Here is a 20,281-nt window from a genome sequence, read left to right on the forward strand (position 1 = left end):
AAGGGTAATCTGAATTATATTTGTATACAATGATCCTGTCATTGATAATGCATGTCTCTGTCAGTTATCTCCTATGTCTACTCCTTGTTTACAATCTTTTTTTTTTCCTATTCTACAATTTCTACACAACTTTACAATAATTCAGCACTACATATATAAAACATGATGCAGAAATGTTGATATGAATCAACATTGAATATTTTAATATTCAATGTTTATACTGACAGACTTTCATTAGGAGATGCATTACATGAATTGGCTAATTCCTTTTTCAGAACATGCTACGCAAATGGCGCAGCGGGCTACGCAAATGCGCAGCGGACTACGCAAATGGCGTAGCATGCTACGCAAATGGCGCAGCGGGCTACGCAAATGGCGTAGCATGCTACGCAAATGGCGCAGCGCGCTACGCAAATGGCGCAGCACGATGTAGTTCAAAGAGCAGCCCTTTCTCCAGAGAATGTGGACATTCTCATCTTCTTAAGGAAAAACTTGAAAATATAAAAATAACAGTTGTTTTGTCTAGCCTCAAATATGTTAATAGTTTTGGTTCCTCAAGGAGCATCTTTCTCTCAGATCAAGTTAATAATATATCTTTGTTAAAGAGAAAAACTTTCCAAAATTCCACTTGCACTGGAACTGGGGGGTCAAGCCCAACTCCTTAAAAACACTTTACACTCCATTATTTGGAAGTTTGAGTTAATTTGTTTGGAAATATAGTGTAATTTTAAGCTCATTTCTTTATCTGTCAAGATCACATGATTGTTTATATCTAAAAGAGGATAGCATTTAATTATTAATTGAAACTTACCATTGTTCATTATTTACAGCATTTAGCTAAATAATAAAGAGTTTGATAAACAGGGCTTGTCCATTTCAGCTTCAGCTTGTGGAAATACACTATGATCTAATGGGAACACAGCAGAGTATATATAGACACAGAGACACATGTCAAGCTTCTGCAAACGGTCCGGAAGCAAAACAAAGTACACTGTACTTTCTATGCATTATTGTTTTTTTCTTTGTGCTATTTATAAGTAAACATCTTTAAAGTTTATAGATAATATTGTGCAAAAACATAGAATTTTTAAATGTTTGTTTTCTATTTAGCATATTTAAAACAAATCACTATTTTTTTAAAGCTTTGTTAAATAAGCTTCTGCTGGAAGGAACAGATCAATACTTTATTTTAATTAAACTTATGTAACATTTATCTTCTTTTTAATGGGAATTGTATGAAAATTAGGGACATGCAAGCTGTTCCTGTGCTAAATACTTCATTCACTACTTTCAATCTGAATGGTTTCTTGGATTTGGGAGAATGGAGGCCCTTTTTATTCATTCCCTATTTTCTTATGTTTATGTTGTCTACTATCTCAAACTCTGTTCTCATATATTTAACTATAACTCAGACAGCGCTGCACTCTCCGATGTGTATACTAATTGGTCTAATGGCTGTGGTTGATCTGCTTTTGCCAATATTTTTTGTACCAAACATGCTGCTCAGCTTTTTGTTCAGCTGGACTGAGATTTCTCTTGCTGGATGTTTAATACAGATGTTCTGTATTCACTGTGTTGGTACATTTCAGTCTACTTTACTGGTATGGATGGCTCTGGATCGGTTCTTTGCTATTTGTAAACCTCTGTATTATCACAAATTTATGCAGATGCCCAACTTTTTAAAGTACATTATTTTTCCAGTTGTCAGGAACGGACTCCTAATTATTGTAATGATCTCTAGAGTTGGGAAATTATCGTTTTGTAAGACTAATGAGATTGATCATTGCTTTTGTGAACACATGGCACTGGTTCAGCTGGCATGTGGAGACATTTCTATTAACAACCTGTTAGGTCTTTTGGCTGCATTTCTTATAATAACTGCAGATTTTCTTTTTATTACAATATCATATTTTGTAATACTCACTTCTGTCCTTAAATCAGGGAAATCTCATTTAAAAGCTATTAACACCTGTATTACTCATATAATTGTCATGACAGTTACAATAACTTTTGCCTTAATTGCGTTTATGTCATACAGAGTAAGAAATAACTTCTCCCCCAACAGCCGTGTCTTTCTGAGCACAATGTACCTGCTTTTCCCAAGCTGTTTCAACCCGATTATTTATGGAGTGAGAACAAAAGAAATTAGAGAACAGTTTCTGAAATTTATTCATCAAATGAAAGTATTTCCAAAGTAATCAATTATTATGCACTGTCTCACATAACATACATATAGTATCAACTTACATTTAATGTGTCACATCTTTTTCACTACTTTGATCGTAATGCTAAATTGCACAATAGTTTGCTTTTAAATAAATGAATGAAGTAATATATTTGTACATTTGAAATGCATTTTTTGTAAAAACGCACATACTCAAAAAGCCCAGTAAAAAATTATTTATCAAATCAGATGTGTCTGGCAAATTGTCTTTACATTTAAACTCATCCAATGTAATGTGCAATAATGTGGGTCTTTATGCTGACATTTTGTGGGGGGCACAATGCAAAATAAATTAGGACATGACACGTCCATCCAAATATGTGTCCCATAATGCTACCATACAAGTATTTATAAACTTTTTGAGAACACCAATATTACAAGTCCTGCTTGCAGATGAAAATGCAGGCTTAAAAAAATCATCTGTGTGAAATATCAGCTGAACTTGCATGTTCTGTCCAATATGTATGTTCCAACTAGGCCGGGGCTTAACGACACTGTTACTTATGATGGTTGTCAAATACATGGAAGAATATAAAATTGGTAACCAATACAGATTGAAACTATTAACAATATTAACTATTAACTATTTTTGCCATTTTTTTATTAATAATTTATCCTGTTACTGCTTTTTATCCATGCTGCTATAGAAAATTTGCACTCTGGACTTCATGTTGCTGCTACTTTCCTACTCCCCTTTATATTTTGTGTATTTATCTTGTTTATCTATCAATTTTATTTAATTTTGATCTTTATATTTATCTATTTAACAATTGCTCTTTGGGTGTAACTGGATCTTGACTCATTCCTTACTCAGTCCTTACTCATTCTCGTTTTGATTTTAATTTTAAAATCAATAGTCTTTTTTTTTTTTTTTACATTTTGCATTTAACTATTTTTATATATTTAATTATATCTCAGTGAAAATACAATTTTCTGATGTACCACATCTGATGTACCACATGTGATGTAAATGACAATAAAATCTCCTTGAAATCCTTGAATAAATCCGGATAATTTGAGGAGCTCACGTGTGCACTGTGCAGGTCAGTACTGCGTCATTATAATATTCTAACTTGTGCAACTTTTTTATGATCACAGTGTGATTTGTAATATAGCTTTACATTAAATACAAATAGCATTAATACAAATTGGTCTATGTCTCAGACTATTTTCTTAAGCCCTGGTTACTGTCAACTGCATTAGTGCCAAACCATGTATTTAAAGGTCTCATTCCATCATTTTTTCATTCATTTTAAAATCTAGTCTAGTTGTGGTCTCTAGTATGAATAGATGCCGTGTGAGCTGTTTTTTGTGAAAAAAAAAAAGTGCTCCAGTGTTTCTGTATAGCCCTGCTTTAGATCACTGAATTAGAGGTCTCTAAAAAAGACAGGATTTCGGCTTTTGCTCATGAATATTTATACATTCAAACATATCAAACATATCAAAATGTGCCCTCTATAATTTTTTTAGGCTGATAAGGAGAGCTGATTTATAAATGTACTCCCATAAATTACATAAAATAAAACATCCAGCATAACATGTCACACAGTTTACTCAATTTATTACTTTTTCACAAACTGAAAGATACAAATTATACAGGGCTAGGACAGTAACTTTAGCGGAGGTAACATAGCTTTAGCATTTGTTTGTGCACCAAATGACAAATAGCCTTTGTTTACATTTCACTCACATGGTATACTTTGGCAATGCTGTGTCCTGCTTGCTAAGGAACCAAACAGTCATGAGGCACCTGCATGTTGCCTGCATTGTGACGGCTCTTTTCAACTGTAAAACCCATTCAACTTAAAATTAGTTTAGATTAATTAAATCTACCTTTCTTCTTTTCTCTTCCCAGCTTCCTCATATCTCCACTTCCTGTGTCTGTTGTTTAAAAGTCCTCTAAAGAAATTTGAATTGGAATTCTAAAGTTTTTATATTTTTTATTTTAAAATGATGGGCCAAACATATGCATGTACTGGAAACACTGTCTTGCTTAAAAATTATACGCACCTACAAGGAGTGTGTGATAAAGCCCATATATTGTCTGAACGACCCTCTCATCCCTCACATTCAGACACTTTATTAAATTTTAGTTTAAAGTAAGTGAGTGAGAGACAGTTATGCATTCCAGGTTTGCATTAGGAGTACTGTCTCATGAGAACATGATCAGTTGTATAAAGAGACAAAGATGTGAAGAAGTGAAGATAGAGTGCAGATATGTGGTAAGCAACAGTGCCACTGGGGGGACATATCTCGTTTATTATTTTTCATGATTTTAAAATAGTTTGAAATACTTTTATCTTCAATTATTATAATTCAACTTAAGTTCATTCTTTTTTTTTACTAACAAAATGTTTTATACAACAGTTTAATTTTCGATTGTGGCCTACATAGGAAATGCATGTGTAACAAACCAGAACAGTAAACTCTAAAATATAATATTATCTTAAATGATATTGCAGGATTGCAGGAGCGCTTGCATCAACAAATGTTCATTTTTAAAGTACTGTACCTAAGATTGGTAAAATAACAAATAAATGATGATATTTTATATGTAATTGTTAAATATATAACACTAGTCAGTATGCCGGACCTTCATGCACAGAATATTTCATTCGTGAACTTCAAACTGAGTGGTTTCCATGATTTAGGAGAATGGAGGCCTTTTCTGTTCATTCCTTATTTCCTCATGTTTTTACTGTCTACCTCTTCAAATTCTATTCTCATATATTTGACTATAACTCAGAAAGCTCTGCACTCTCCTATGTGTATAATGATCGGTCTGATGGCTGTTGTAGACCTGAGCCTGCCAATATTTTTTGTACCAAACATGCTACTCAGCTTCTTACTTAACTGGAATGAAATTTCACTTGCTGGCTGTTTAATACAGATGTTTTGCCTTCTATATGTGGGTTCATTTCAGTCTACTTTACTGGTATGGATGGCTGTGGATCGGTTCTTTGCTATATGCAGGCCTCTTTATTATCACAAGTATATGCAAATGCCCAACTTTCTGAAGTACATTATTGTGCCGGTAATCAGAAATATAATCCTAATTGTTACGATTGTGTCTTTGGCTGGAAGACTATCATTCTGTGGAACAAATGAGATGAATCACTGTTTTTGTGAACATATGGCAGTGGTCCAGCTGGCATGTGGAGACATTTCTGTTAACAATATAGTAGGACTTGTGACAGTCTTTTTAATACCAACTGTAGATTTTATTCTATTTTCTTTATCTTATTTTGTAATTCTTGCGTCTGTGCTACAATCTGGGAAGTCTCACTTAAAAGCTATTAACACTTGTATCACACATATAATTGTTATGGCAGTTACTTTAACTTTTGCTTTGATTGCCTTCTTGTCTTACAGAATAAGAAACAATTTATCCTCCAGTGCTCGAGTCTTTCTGAGCACAATGTACTTGCTTTTTCCAAGCTGTTTCAACCCGATTATTTATGGAGTGAGAACAAAAGAAATAAGAGAACAGTTTTTGAAATTTATAAAACATGTGTTACCAAAATGCATTAATAATGAAGCTTGATGCTTTTGATCTTTATATTTATCCATTTCACAATTGCTCTTTGGGTGTAACTGGATCGTGACTAATTCATTATTCAGTTCTTCTTGTTTTGATTTTAATTTTAAAATCAATAGTCATTTTTTTGTTTTACATTTTGCATTTAACTATTTTTATATATTTAACTATATTTCTATATATATCTATTATATTTTAAGTACCACATTTTATGTAAATGACAATAAAATCTCCTTGAATCCTTAAAATCTTTGAACCAATCTGGATATGTTGAGGAGCTCACGTGTGCACTGTGCAGGTCAGTGCTGCGTCATTATAACTTTTTTATGATCACAGTGTGATTTTTAATATAGCTTTACATTAAATACAAATAGCATTAATACAAATTGGTCTATGTCTCAGACTATTTTCTTGAGCCCTGGTTATATTACTGTCAACTGCTTTAGTGCCAAACCATGTATTTAAAGGTCTCATTCAATCATTTTTTCATTCATTTTAAAATCTAGTCTAGTTGTGGTCTCTAGTATGAATAGATGCCATTTTTTTTGTGAAAAAAAGCGCTCCAGTGTTTCTGTATAGCCCTGCTTTAGATCACTGAATTATAGATACTTTATTTATTCCGAAGGAAGAATAAGAATAGAATAAAGAATAGAAAATATATAAGGCTATAAAAACCTAACTATACAAGGTAAGGATCTATCTGTAAACCGAGCAGTGCAGTAGATGTTGATAATGGTCATTAAATAATTAAATAATTAACAGAGTAAAGTGCAATGTGCAATGACATTGATTACGAAAGTGACTGATGTGACGTAGAAATATAATATAAATATGCAAAATGTGCCCTCTAGTTTTTTTTTTAGGCTGATCAGGAGAGCTTATTTATAAATGTACTCCCATAAATTACATAAAATAAATCATCCAGCATAACGTGTCACACAGTTTACTCAGTTTATTACCTTTTCACAAACTGAAAGATACAAATTATACAGGGCTAGGACAGTAACTTTACAGAGGTAACATAGCTTTAGCATTTGTTTGTGCACCAAATGACAAATAGCCTTTGTTTACATTTCACTCACATGGTATACTTTGGCAATGCTGTGTCCTGCTTGCTAAGGAATCAAACAGTCATGAGGCACCTGCATGTTGCCTGCATTGTGACGGCTCTTTTCAACTGTAAAACCCATTCAACTTAAAATTAGTTTAGATTAATTAAATCTACCTTTCTTCTTTTCTCTTCCCAGCTTCCTCATATCTCCACTTCCTGTGTCTGTTGTTTCAAATTAAAAGTCCTCTTCAGAAATTTAAATTGGAATTCAAAAGTTTTAAAATTTTTCATTTTGAAATGATGGGCCAAACAAATGCATGTACTGGAAACACTGTCTTGCTTAAAAATTATACGCACCTACAAGGAGTGTGTGATAAAGCCCATATATTGTCTGAACGACCCTCTCATCGCTCACATTCAGACACTTTATTAAAATATTATATAAAGTAAGTGAGTGAGAGACAGTCATGCAGTCTAGGTTTGTGAAATTATTTGCATCATATTGCATAATATTGAACGTACCAAACCTGTTACTGAACGACTTTTTGCAAGCAAACACCTCATAATGAATAGAATAGTTATTACAGTAATACAGTAAAGTGTGTATGTAGAGGAAAGACTGAAGTGGAGACAGGGTCGGAGTGGGCCCCTTTTTCAGCCCGGGAGTTTCATGCCCAAATCCGGCCCCCTTTTTCCATGGAGGAGGAATTTGAATAAATGAAACAGCAGCTAGCTCTTACAATGCTTTTTTATTGCATATAAGTATATACTTTTATTACATATAAGTCTATGTTGGTAAGTTAACAGAACACCCTTCACTTAAACATGTTTCATTCAAATTTAAATCAGATAAAGATTTAAAAGGTAAAAAATGTAATTTCATGAATTAATATTACTAAGAAGCCTTTACAAAATGAACTGAAAACACTTAAAATGATTTTACTGAACATGTAATGGTCAAAATATGGTAAAAAACAGGACTTTTTTTTGCACATTTGGCAGCTTTTTCTTCTATCTTCTTTCTTTTTTTAATCTGGCCTTTTCGGCTCCACCTGGCCTCTTTTTGTTCTCCATCACCGCCTACTGACGCTTCGTCCTATTCTATTGCTATATTTAATTTTATCGCTCCAGAAAAGACCACTCGTGGGCGCAACCAACTCAAACATTTGGGAGGGGAGAATTCCCTCAGATGGTTGAACCCATCTAATCTACTGCGAAATAGGGGCTGTGCTGTCAGATGAATAGAGAATGCATACGTAGTTGAATGTAAATGAATGCGAGAATAAGATTAGATAAGGGACAGATAAGTGTCAAAATTATATTTTCCGTCCAACCGGCCCAAACTCCCGAATCTCCCGATTAGCCAATCCGGGCCTGAGTGGAGATAAACAAAAAAGCCTGTAAGAGTACTGTCTCATGAGAACATGATCAGTTGTATAAAAAGACAAAGACGTGAAGAAGTGAAGATAAAGGGCAGATATGTGGTAAGCAACAGTGCCACTGGGGGGACATGTCTCGTTTATTAATTGTTCTACATTTCATGATCAGTACATGATTTCAAAATAGTTTAAAATACTTTTATCTTCAATTTTTATAATTCTATTGAAGTTTATTATTATTATTTTTATTTTTTTTTACTAACAAAATGTTTTATACAACAGTTTAATTTTCAATTGTGGCCTACACAGGAAATGCTTGTGTAACAAACCAGAACGGTGAACTCTAAAATATAATATTATCTTAAATGATATAATATCAGTCATGTCATTGCAGGAGCGCTTGCATCAACAAATGTTCATTTTTAAAGTACTGTACCTAAGATTGATAAAATAACAAATAAATGATGAAATTTTATATGTAATTGTTAAATATATAACACTAGTCAGTATGCCGGACCTTCATGCACAGAATATTTCTTTCGTGAACTTCAAACTGAGTGGTTTCCATGATTTAGGAGAATGGAGGCCTTTTCTGTTCATTCCTTATTTCCTCATGTTTTTACTGTCTACCTCTTCAAATTCTATTCTCATATATTTGACTATAACTCAGAAAGCTCTGCACTCTCCTATGTGTATAATGATCGGTCTGATGGCTGTTGTAGACCTGAGCCTGCCAATATTTTTTGTACCAAACATGCTACTCAGCTTCTTACTTAACTGGAATGAAATTTCACTTGCTGGCTGTTTAATACAGATGTTTTGCCTTCTATATGTGGGTACATTTCAGTCTACTTTACTGGTATGGATGGCTGTGGATCGGTTCTTTGCTATATGTAAGCCTCTTTATTATCACAAGTATATGCAAATGCCCAACTTTCTGAAGTACATTATTGTGCCAGTAATCAGAAATATAATCCTAATTGTTGCGATTGTGTCTTCAGCTGGAAAACTGTCTTTCTGTGCATCAAATGTGATAGATCACTGTTTTTGTGAACATATGGCTGTGGTCCAGCTGGCATGTGGAGACATTTCTGTAAATAACTTGATAGGACTTGTTGCAACTTTTCTGATACCAACTGGAGACTTCATTTTCATTACTCTCTCTTATTTATATATACTTGGATCTGTGCTAAAGTCTGGGAAGTCTCACTTAAAAGCTATTAACACTTGTATCACACATATAATTGTTATGACCTTTACTTTAACTTTTGCTTTGATTGCCTTCTTGTCTTACAGAGTAAAAAATAATTTCTCCTCCAGTGCTCGAGTCTTTCTGAGCACAATGTACCTGCTTTTTCCAAGCTGTTTCAACCCGATTATTTATGGAGTGAGAACAAAAGAAATAAGAGAACAGTTTTTAAAATTTATGAAACATGTAAATGTGTTACCAAAATGCATTAATAATGAAGCTTGATGCTTTGTTATGTTGGCATAATTGTCACTGTTTTAATATACACATCACACTTCTCAGTGGTTTGGCTTGTGAGAGCCCCTCCTAACTGAGACACTTTCTGTTGAAGGTTATAATAACAACAGGGCATTACTGGCCTAAATTGTTTTCTGGAAACTGTATTTTCAAAAATGTCAGTGTAATATATAATATGTTGATTATAAACGTGCATGTGTGACATTAATGGTTTTGCTCATATTTCATAAAACGTTTCCCTTTAACCTCTTTCTTGTGTGTTTTATATAGATACCATGAAAAAGATTTATTTGACTAAGCAACACACTGAAACAGCAACACCCTTATACAAATGGAAGCAATTGCATCAGAATCCTCCCAAATGTGTTCCATATTCAACACTCGTCAACCACACTAGTGCAGGATTCTTTAAAAAAAAAAAAAAAAAAAACATTTCATATGTTTTTATTATCAATACATTTTTATATGTCAAAAATATTTTTTAATAAATCACCATTAACATAATTTATTGAAAATCTACATCAACTAATTATTCATCTGTCTCTGCTTGGCTTCATAACTGAAGAAACACAAATTTAGAAGTTTACATTACATTTACATTATATTTAGCAGACGTTTTTATCCAAAGCGACTTGAACTAAAGCATACATTAAACCTGCTTTCAATTTTATGATTTTTAATCATGACTTTCATGCGTCTTCACATGCTCTCTCCACCAGATTGTTAGTGACCTTATGCCACTCCTGGCATCACGCAGTTGAAAACTGCTCCTACAGGCAGGGCCCAAGTCATGTAAAGCTAGAAAAATCCCTTCATCAACAAGAAGAAATTCAGAGACAGGCTGAAGTTTGCAAAAGACCATGAGGATTGGATCATAAAGGACTGAAATAAGTCCAATTTCCATATTTGTCCAACACCTTGTCAGACATCCCAAGTTGCAAAAGTTGATTTCAGGGAGGTTACCCCCCTCACCCCCCCGCCAAAAAAAAAAAAACAAACAAAAAAAAACTTGCACACACACCAAAGGATAACGAAACTTTACTTTTATATTAATTAATTTTACTTTTTTTTTAATTAAATTTAGAGTATTCAGAGGTGAAATGAGTTTTGTCTTTTTTCTTTTTGGAAGGCCTCTGCTTTCCTTTTTTTGGGGGGAAAAAAGCCTTTATTTGACAAAAATTGACAATTACAATATCACAAAAAATTGCACAACATCAAAAACATTTCATATCATATTACAATAATTATTAATATTGCCTCTGCCATGATCTGCTTTCTCTCACTCACTGAGGGGGGGAAAACACTGCCCGCCCACACTAAAAACTAATTGGCTGTCTCACAGACTCTTTGCAGAGAACAGGCCAATCAGAACCCTCTCTGTTTTCTCTCTCTCCTTCCCACACGCGGTTAGAGGAAAAAAGTCTGTGGCCTGTGTGCGCGATTGTGGCACTCGTTCTGATTTCCGGGAGATTATATGTGACTCGCGGGCATCAGGGAGCCACTACCGAAATGCGGGAGACTCCCGCAGCTTCAGGGAGACTTGGTTTGTCTGCCTTGTCATCTAATGGTTAGAAGAAAATCTGGAGAGTTGTACAAGCTACAATGGTCTTGAAATTTGGTGGAGGATCAGTGATGATCTGGCAATGCTTTAGCAAGGCTGGATTCGGGCAGATTCGTCTTTGCGAAGGACGTGTGAATCAAGTCACATACAAAGTTATTCTGGAAAACCTGCTTCATTCTGCTCTGCCAGTGTTCACCAACTCTAAAAACTGTTTTTTTTTTCAAGCAGGGCAGTGCTGTATTCACACAGCTATGTCAATCAAAGTGTGGATGATGGACAACCAGATCAAGACCCTGTCATGGCCAGCCCAATCTCCAGACCTGAACCCCAATGAAAACCAAAAGCAATGTGAAAGTCTGGTGGAGAGCATGCCAATAAGCATGCAAGCTGTGATTAAAAATCAGGGTTATTCCACCAAATATTGATTTCTAAACTTTTCCGGAGAATCACACACATTAGTATTGGTGTCTTTAAATTAATATGAATTTGTTTTCTTTTAATTATTTGAGGTCTGAAAGCTCTTTATCTTTTTTACTTTGATTGACCATTTCTCATTTTCTGCAAATGACAATTGCTCTGAATGACAATATTTGATTTTGAATTTTTGATCAATGTTCTCATATGTTGTAGTTTTAGGATACAACAATGTTCATTTTACTCAAACATATACCAATAAATATCAAAATTTTTAAAAATGATCATTTTGAAGTGGTCTCTTATTTTTTCAGAGCTTTTATATGGAACAGAATATGCATATTTCCTATAAAAACATTGTAATAGTTTATGGTATTTTACTGTCTCTGCAAAGTGCAGGGTGGAATATGGTCCCTATGCTGCTCTTTAAATTGAGATGTTTCTATGATTTAACTGTGTAGCCAGTATAATATGGCATGAGTTAACTTCTGCCTGGAAAATGTAGTATTAGGCCTGCCCATCCCTTCCTCCAACATCATTTCATCCAACTATCAAGGCTATCATGTCTGCATTATCACGAGTGAGTCTCTGGGCAGGCCTGCACATGTTTATGAGATTTAACCTGTTTTGCCTGACACTTTTTTTACTGGGGCTTTTTTTAGAACTAGTCATTATTGAATGTCAGAACTACACTCATTAGTGTCGGTAGTTGGCTCAGTAAAGTAAAAATCTGTGCTAATTGGCCGCAACGTTACAATTTACAGCTTTAACATTTGTTAGATGGATCATGCAGGATTCAATGGATCATGCAGGACTGGTGGACACAACCACCTTGTTCAGATCTCTACTCACAGCCTTCTGTTATCTGCATAATACAAATATAACACCCCACCCCCCTCCCTCTAATTTTGAATGGATTGGAAATATGTTACTATGAACATTAAAGCTGATGTCTGTAAGTTTTAGAGATTTAGGGCACTCTCTGGTGAGAATGGTTCATTGCACAGAGCATGCGGAAGAATCATTTTAAACTTGGCGTGATGGGTGTGATGCAGCCTCCTTTCAGAGCAGATTAATCTGATTCCAGGTCATGTTCATTCAGAGAGAGAGAGCGCTTAGTCAGAAACTTCACTTCATCATTTATTTGTTTTTACTATGAGTGAATGAGCTACTGAGGTCTGAGGTTCCCTTATAAAGTCTCCATTGCTCCACCAGCCGCTCGCGTTCAGTAAAACTGAGCCGGATACTCTTTTTTAGAGGCAGTACATGTGACGTAAGTACGTAAAGATGCGAGACATGGCCAGAAGAACTCCTGCGAAAAGCAACCCGACACCCCAATTTTTTGAATGAATATATTAGGCTTAGCAGGGATGGTCGTTCCAGCACACTGGTACCATTAAACATAATATTTCTTTCGTTTCCACTCAGAAATGCTTCTGCTTTCAGTTTAGAAACAAAATAATACGGACTGCCGCTTTAAACAAACCTGGACTAAATTGTAACAATGTATCATTTTTTTTGCATGGTCTAAAACAAGGGAACTACAAGTATATAAGATTGTAGAGTGCTGGGCCTGCAAATAAGAGATTTTATTTTAGAGTACCACTGCAGTGCTGTTGACTGACATATAGGAGTTGGAGATACACACAGCTTTTCATATTGGTGTCCTACTGGAATAAGGCATATTCTCATGAGAATATAATAGGTGTATATAATGTAGAGGCAGGCACATGGAGCTCTGATCAGTTAGGGAGACATACAGATTACTACTGTACCAAAGAAGAGATTTTACAATTTCAAAGAAGCAAACTATGCCTTGTTTATTGTATTTGGACAGAGCAGAATATTAGAATGTGCATTTGGTTGCGTTTTGTTGTTGAATGAATCAATGTGAGAGTTTTAAAGTTTACATAGGAAATGTGTATGTAGGTAATGCATTTCTTCTAAACAAGTACATTTTACAATATCAAACCAGTTCTAGAAATTATATCTATGGATTATACTGGTGTTTAGATGCTATTATAGTTGTTCAAATATCTAGCATTTGCAACTATTAATAGCAATATATTATTATATTACTGTGCTTTAATGTATGTGTACAGCCTACATTTTGTTCTAATCATTGATCAACATGCAGCAAGAACTTACTGTACAAAATGTTTCATTCGTAACTTTTAAACTTAATGGATTCAGTGATTTGGGAGAATGGAGGCCTTTTCTGTTCATTCCCTATTTCCTCATGTTTTTACTGTCAACCGTGGCAAACTCAGTTCTCATATACCTAATTGCATCTCAGGTGGCTCTGCATACTCCTATGTGTATACTTATCGGTGCAATGGCTGTTGTGGATCTGTGTTTGCCAATTTTCTTTGTACCAAACATGCTGCTCAGCTTCTTATTTAACTGGAATGGAATTTCTCTTGTAGGATGTTTAATACAGATGTTTTTTATCCATTATTTTGGTACATTTCAGTCTACTTTACTGGTATGGATGGCTTTGGATCGGTACTTTGCTATTTGCAAGCCTCTATATTATCACAAATATATGCAGATACCCAACTTTCTAAAGTATATTATTGCGCCAGTAATCAGAAATATAATTTTAATTACCGCAATGGTCTCTCTGGCAGGAAGACTGAAGTTTTGTTTGAAAAATGAAATGGATCACTGTTTTTGTGAACATATGACTCTGGTTCAACTAGCATGTGGAGACACTTCTATTAACAACATAGTAGGTCTCACAACTATATTTCTAATACCCTCTGCAGATGATGTTTTCTTTACTTTGTCTTATTTTGTGATTCTTGCACATGTGTTAAAAGCTGGGAAGTCGCATTTAAAGGCTATTAATACTTGTATCACACATTTAATTGTCATGGCAGGGGCCTTAATTTTTGCACTGATTGCCTTCATGTCTTACAGAATAAGAAACAATTTCTCTTCTAACAGCCGTGTCTTTCTGAGTACAATGTACCTCCTGTTTCCAAGCTGTTTTAACCCAATTATTTATGGAGTGAGAACAAAAGAAATAAGAGAACAGTTCCTGAAATTTATGAATCGAATTAAGGTTTTACCACAGTGGTAGAATAATGAAGATTAAAAATACTGTACGTGGCAAAGTAAGCACTTTATTCATGAAGATTTTAAGTAGATACACTTTTACATATAAGACTTATAAATCTTTTATCTGTTTAAAAAAGGAAGGGAATTCTTAATCTAGATATATATATGTCAGTTTTTTGCCCCTTACAGAAAAACATGTATATAGATAAACTAACAGAGGTCTGTGTATTAGAAAGGTACACTTTCTTGTTGTATTGTACATGCTTTTATTCTATGTCGCTCACTAGCGCATGTCTTGCAGCAAGTCTGATTCATAAAGACAAATAAACACAAAAACAATAATACAGTCAATATGATTAATATATCAATATGATTAACAATATTGTAAGTAGCAACTCACTTTAAAATAACCATTATCCAAATAAAAAAATCTCTCAAGGTGTTTGTGGTTTGACAAGTTTAATATTGCTTTTAAAGGTTACATTTAAAGGTTAGATTACACTGTATGGATAAAGGTACTGGAAAACTGCATTTCACGTCATCTACAGGAGCTTTTAGATGCCAGATAACCATGATAAATTGCTATACAGAAGGTCTGCATGCAGTGGCTTAAATCTGGAAACTCATGCCACTGTTATTGAGTCACTAGAGATTTAGTATTTATGACTTTTTGTGCGCTACAATCCTCAGAAATTGGGATACCCCACCCTGTAACTTTAAATGGTCTGATAATTTGCGACAACTAAATGCTTCCACTTTTCAATTATACCAATCACAGTTGATCATGGAATATCTAGGAGGGAAAAAAAATTCAACTGATTTATTGTAGTAGTGGCATCCTATTACAGCCTCACACTGGAGTTCAATCTACTCTTTAGAATCACATTTTTTCACTATTGTTCCTTAAGGCAAACTGAATGGATAGGTACATGATTATATATGCCTTTGGGAATGGGACTAAATGAAACACTTGAATTAATTATTAAGAGTATCCCAATATGTCTATCCATAGTGTGTGTAAAGATGTCCAAGTATTGTTACAACTAACTAACTAATTAATTGACATCTGCCTAACAGAAAAGTCATCACTTTACTTGTGTCAGCAATATGAATAAGGCAGCAGGTGTTCAGCTTTCCTGAAGTAATTCACATGCCCATTTGAGTTGTCTGACAGATGGAAGGGGCGGGTCCCAGCTGTTCTGTAGTTCTAATTGGCAGAGACCAGAACATGCTATTAAGGTATTATTGAGGTTTGCTACCCTGCAATTACCTTGACCCAGATTATTTTGCTCTGATAGGTCAAAACATTTTGCAATATGTTGAGGTTTAGCCATCTGTGACTTAATGAGCTCTGGTGTAGAGTCCAAGCTAATGTAAAAAAAAATAAGATTACTGCTTTCTAGACTTGAGGATTCCTGTTCGCAGGGGCTCTGTACCATATTCCTGTAACACCAAACATTGTGCTGAATGCCATCTTCTATTCATCCCTTGTCTAATGCACACAAGATTTTAGGTGCTGTGGTCCCATTTAGTAAGTATAGAGGCCTGCTGAAGTCAGCTTACAACAATGTGGACCCCATTTAATGGATGGATCTTGACAGCCAATCAATGTAGGGGTTATGCCTCTGGAAAAAAAACGAGGAAATGCAGAGAAGTTAGAGAAAAAAACAGTTCCCTGAAATTTCTTGTGGCTCCAGAATCGATAAAGTCAATGAGTTATTCCTTTTTACGTGGGATGGGAAGATGGACCCCTGTGACACTTGTGCTTCTAAGTGGGTCTACCCTAGTGCCTCTTTCTTTGGGTAAGCCTTGTATTTTACTGGCCTTGTAGGGCACTAGGCAACCTTGTGCCCTTCACTGCCACAGTGCATGCACCATCCCTCACATTGGTGCTGTTTTGCAAGTTTGCATTCGTTCTGGAATATTAGACACTGCCGAAGCCTGGTGCTTAGGGGAAGCACAATACAGCACAATGAGCTCCTGTTTACTTTTTTATGCTAGTTTGGTGGCGTCCTTGCATTTGATTACCAAGCTTGGTGACAAGCATCTACAAATCCTCTGGTGAGGCTGGAGGGTCATGAGTGGCAAAGCAGAGGATGCCTCACTGCCCTGAACAAAGCTGTCTGTATCATGGCTGCCATGAACTCAACCAAGAAGGAACAGTCAGAGCTTTCACTTTCCCACAAGGTTGTTTAGGAAAGAGATCATATAGGCTACATGTGTCGGCTCAGTGTGAAACATGCTGGGGGCCTGCTGGAATGCTAACGAATACTGCAGCAGAAAACCCAACAACTACCAGGTTCACAGATGTATCTAATGGGCTCAGGTAGCCTGACCACATTAGTAGTGGGAGGTGATTGAACTGGAAGACGAGGTGATTGGCCTACAGCAATCGAACTGTGAGCAATCGGTTTGTAACATAAGAACTCAAAATAGATACAAAATAGAAAAGAGGGACAAGAATCTTCTGACAACAGACTTTGTTTTTCTTTAACATTCTAAAATAAGACAGAAGGAAAGTAGAGAGTCCAAGCGAGTAGAGAGCTTAAGACAAAACTAAGTTTTCCTTTCCTAAACATATTATTTTATATAATATTAACTTTTTTTTAAACTAGAACTAGAAATAAGACTGAACATGCTCTAAAGCAGGGGTATTTAATTAGAAATCAGTATGGTCCAGTTGGAGAAAATTTCGTCAGTCCAAGGTCCGGACCGTGCCATTTTAACCCGTGTCTTTAGTTTCCGCCCGTTTTTACACCAGTTCTCGGGCTCCCAGTCTCTTTATTAAGGCGTTTTTTTTCCCGGCTGCGTCCCAATTCACTAGCCGGGCCAGCGGCCTGCACAGATCTGATTGGCAGAGGAGAGTGATCTTACAGCAAACAAGATTTGTCTGTGAGTTTACTGTGCCACAAAGCACGTTTACCGTAAAGACAAGAAACGTTCCGCCGCTTTAAATGAGCATAGTCAGAATGAAATCCTTCTCAGTAGTTTATTGGTTTGGGTCCACATTGGACAACGTCTGGGTCCGCCTATTAGTGACCCCTGCTCTAAAGAGAAAACTACCATATACTGGTGTGGTCTGACACAGATTCAAGTGCATTGCTTACAAAGCCATGCACCAGCTGCAACCAATCAGGCTAATCATTGTGTCTTTTAGAGCACTTTGTCCCTGTTGAATAGCATAATCTCATGAGAATGCAACAAGTTACAAATAAAGACGGGGAGACATTAAGATTTATTTAAGTGTTATGATGGCAAAGGATACGCACAAAGCAATTTAACTTCTGGATGTATTTCTTAATTTCTCTATTGTAAAATTGTGTTAAAAATTGTTCAGTGCTTATTTTTTTCTCTCTCAAATTTGTTTGTAATATGTATAGCAGTTAAATACTGTATATTCAATAACTAAAGATCATGTTACATCTGTAATGTCAGCAAGATTCTCTTTTTTCCATGTGTGTGGTTAGAATTATCTATAGTTAGTCATAAAATGAATAGATTGGCATCAAGCTAGTGTAAAATATTAAATATCTTTAATTTTTTTAAATCTCACTTTTGAAATTACTGATAAAACTACAAACCTTGTTTAGTAGTAAAACCAGCATTGTTTTTTCATGTATATGTCTATACTAACACTAAATGTACAGCAATGAGTAGCATGCAAGCTTTTACTGTACACAACTTTTCATTTGTAACTTTGAAATTCAATGGGTTTTATGATTTAGAAGAATGGAGGCCTTTCTTGTTCATACCCTATTTTCTAATGTTTTTATTGTCCACCATCTCAAATTCAGTTCTCTTATATTTAATCATTTCTAAGAAAGCCCTGCACTCTCCTATGTGCATACTAATCAGTTTAATGTCTGTGGTGGATCTGTTTCTGCCAATATTTTTTGTACCAAACATGCTGCTCAGCTTCTTATTTAAGTGGAATGGGATTTCTCTTTTGGGCTGTTTGGTACAGATGTTCTTTATTCACTGTATTGGTACATTTCAGTCTACTCTGCTTGCTTGGATGGCAGTGGATCGGTTCTTTGCTATATGCAGGCCTCTTTATTATCACAAATTTATGCAGATGCCCAACTTTCTAAAGTATATAATTGTGCCAGTATTCAGAAATGTAATCCTAATTGTTACGATTGTGTCTTTGGCAGGAAGACTATCATTCTGTGGAACAAATGAGATGGATCATTGTTTTTGTGAACACATGGCAGTGGTCCAGCTGGCATGTGGAGACATTTCTATTAACAATATAGTAGGACTTGTGACAGTCTTTTTAGTACCAACTGTAGATTTTCTTTTCTTTTCTTTATCTTATTTTGTAATTCTTGCATCTGTGCTACAATCTGGGAAGTCTCACTTAAAAGCTATTAACACTTGTATCACACATATAATTGTTATGGCAGTTACTTTAACTTTTGCTTTAATGGCCTTCTTGTCTTACAGAATAAGAAACAATTTATCCTCCAGCGCTCGAGTCTTTCTGAGCACAATGTACTTACTTTTTCCAAGCTGTTTTAACCCGATTATTTATGGAGTGAGAACAAAAGAAATCAGGGAACAGTTTCTGAAATTCATAAAACAAATAAAGATTTTACCACACCACTAGAATAATGCTAGAAAATCGAAGCATAATGTAAGAATATTTTTCAAAAAGAATCAACATTTAACATGGAAATATATATGTATTTTTATCTTATATATCTTTATATTTAGGGCAAATAATGTTTCCACAAAAAGAAAATGTCTTATTTTGAAATAAACTGTTTCCTCAAACATGTGCCAGTTTTTACTCCCAAACTTTCTTGCTCTATCTAATAGTTGATTAGGCTTTATTTAAAGGGTACCCACTTAGAGACTTTATAACACACTAATTAGCAGTAAAAGGGTATTTTTTTAATGATTGTATAATACTTGCTTATTTATAAACAACTTATGCATGTACTCGCAACAGATAATTAATATTTTTATAATTTATTTTAATGTGGGCCTATCAATGTTTCTCCTTCTGCCATTCCAAAAGAAAAGTATGCCATCATTAAGTGTTCCAAAGGTGCCCTTTCCAGTTGAAAAAAATGAGATGCAGTGCTGTTTAGGGTTCTCTGGTTGGTGAGAAACTAGTTGGACCCATTCTATATTTCTCTGCTGCCTATTAAACAGCCTGAGTACGGCACATATGAAATTAAAATTGTATTATAGATAGAATGGTTTAGAGGACACAATTATTATATTACAAACATGTATTTAAAGATCTCTCTTAAAGACAGCTTTAATTCTGTCTCCCTAAAGGCTACAGATTTAGAATAGGGCCTCATGGGGTCACAGTGAGACGTATAACAACAGAAGCTCATACCCAAATTTTCATTTTTGTTGAAGATGATGTTTGAGTAACTAAAAAATAGACAAGTAACTTTAAACTGGCAAATTATTGTTGAACAGCATATTAAAAGTACAGAGTTTGTGACATATTAGACATATTTTGCAACATATGACTCTTTTTACTAGATGAATCAGTTAATCAAAACAACAGGTCAACAAAATATGAATGATATATGATGCATGCTA

General features: G+C 34.9%; 5 protein-coding genes across 5 annotated transcripts; all 5 read left to right on the forward strand.

Annotated features, from left to right (window-relative positions):
• The first annotated feature begins 1,071 nt into the window (after positions 1-1,071).
• LOC103033250 (olfactory receptor 52K1-like) lies at positions 1,072-3,020 on the forward strand. The gene has a single exon (XM_007236800.3). It carries the CDS (start codon positions 1,236-1,238, stop codon positions 2,196-2,198), a length of 963 nt encoding a protein of 320 aa, XP_007236862.3. The 5' UTR covers positions 1,072-1,235; the 3' UTR covers positions 2,199-3,020.
• A 1,740-nt stretch (positions 3,021-4,760) lies between these two features.
• Positions 4,761-6,097, forward strand: LOC107197059 (olfactory receptor 52E4-like). The gene has a single exon (XM_015602300.3). It carries the CDS (start codon positions 4,809-4,811, stop codon positions 5,766-5,768), a length of 960 nt encoding a protein of 319 aa, XP_015457786.3. The 5' UTR covers positions 4,761-4,808; the 3' UTR covers positions 5,769-6,097.
• Positions 6,098-8,368: 2,271 nt separating this feature from the next.
• On the forward strand, positions 8,369-9,778 carry LOC103037447 (olfactory receptor 52K1-like). Its single transcript, XM_007236910.3, has one exon. The coding sequence runs from the start codon at positions 8,701-8,703 to the stop codon at positions 9,664-9,666; it is 966 nt and encodes a 321-aa protein (XP_007236972.3). The 5' UTR covers positions 8,369-8,700; the 3' UTR covers positions 9,667-9,778.
• A 3,702-nt stretch (positions 9,779-13,480) lies between these two features.
• LOC103032930 (olfactory receptor 52K1-like) lies at positions 13,481-15,146 on the forward strand. Its single transcript, XM_007236799.4, has one exon. The coding sequence runs from the start codon at positions 13,785-13,787 to the stop codon at positions 14,736-14,738; it is 954 nt and encodes a 317-aa protein (XP_007236861.2). The 5' UTR covers positions 13,481-13,784; the 3' UTR covers positions 14,739-15,146.
• Positions 15,147-17,961: 2,815 nt separating this feature from the next.
• Positions 17,962-19,448, forward strand: LOC103037121 (olfactory receptor 52K1-like). The gene has a single exon (XM_007236909.3). It carries the CDS (start codon positions 18,366-18,368, stop codon positions 19,323-19,325), a length of 960 nt encoding a protein of 319 aa, XP_007236971.3. The 5' UTR covers positions 17,962-18,365; the 3' UTR covers positions 19,326-19,448.
• The last annotated feature ends 833 nt before the right edge of the window (positions 19,449-20,281 follow it).

This window comes from Astyanax mexicanus, chromosome 18, assembly GCF_023375975.1.
Source record: "Astyanax mexicanus isolate ESR-SI-001 chromosome 18, AstMex3_surface, whole genome shotgun sequence".
NCBI classification, from domain to species: domain Eukaryota; kingdom Metazoa; phylum Chordata; class Actinopteri; order Characiformes; family Acestrorhamphidae; genus Astyanax; species Astyanax mexicanus.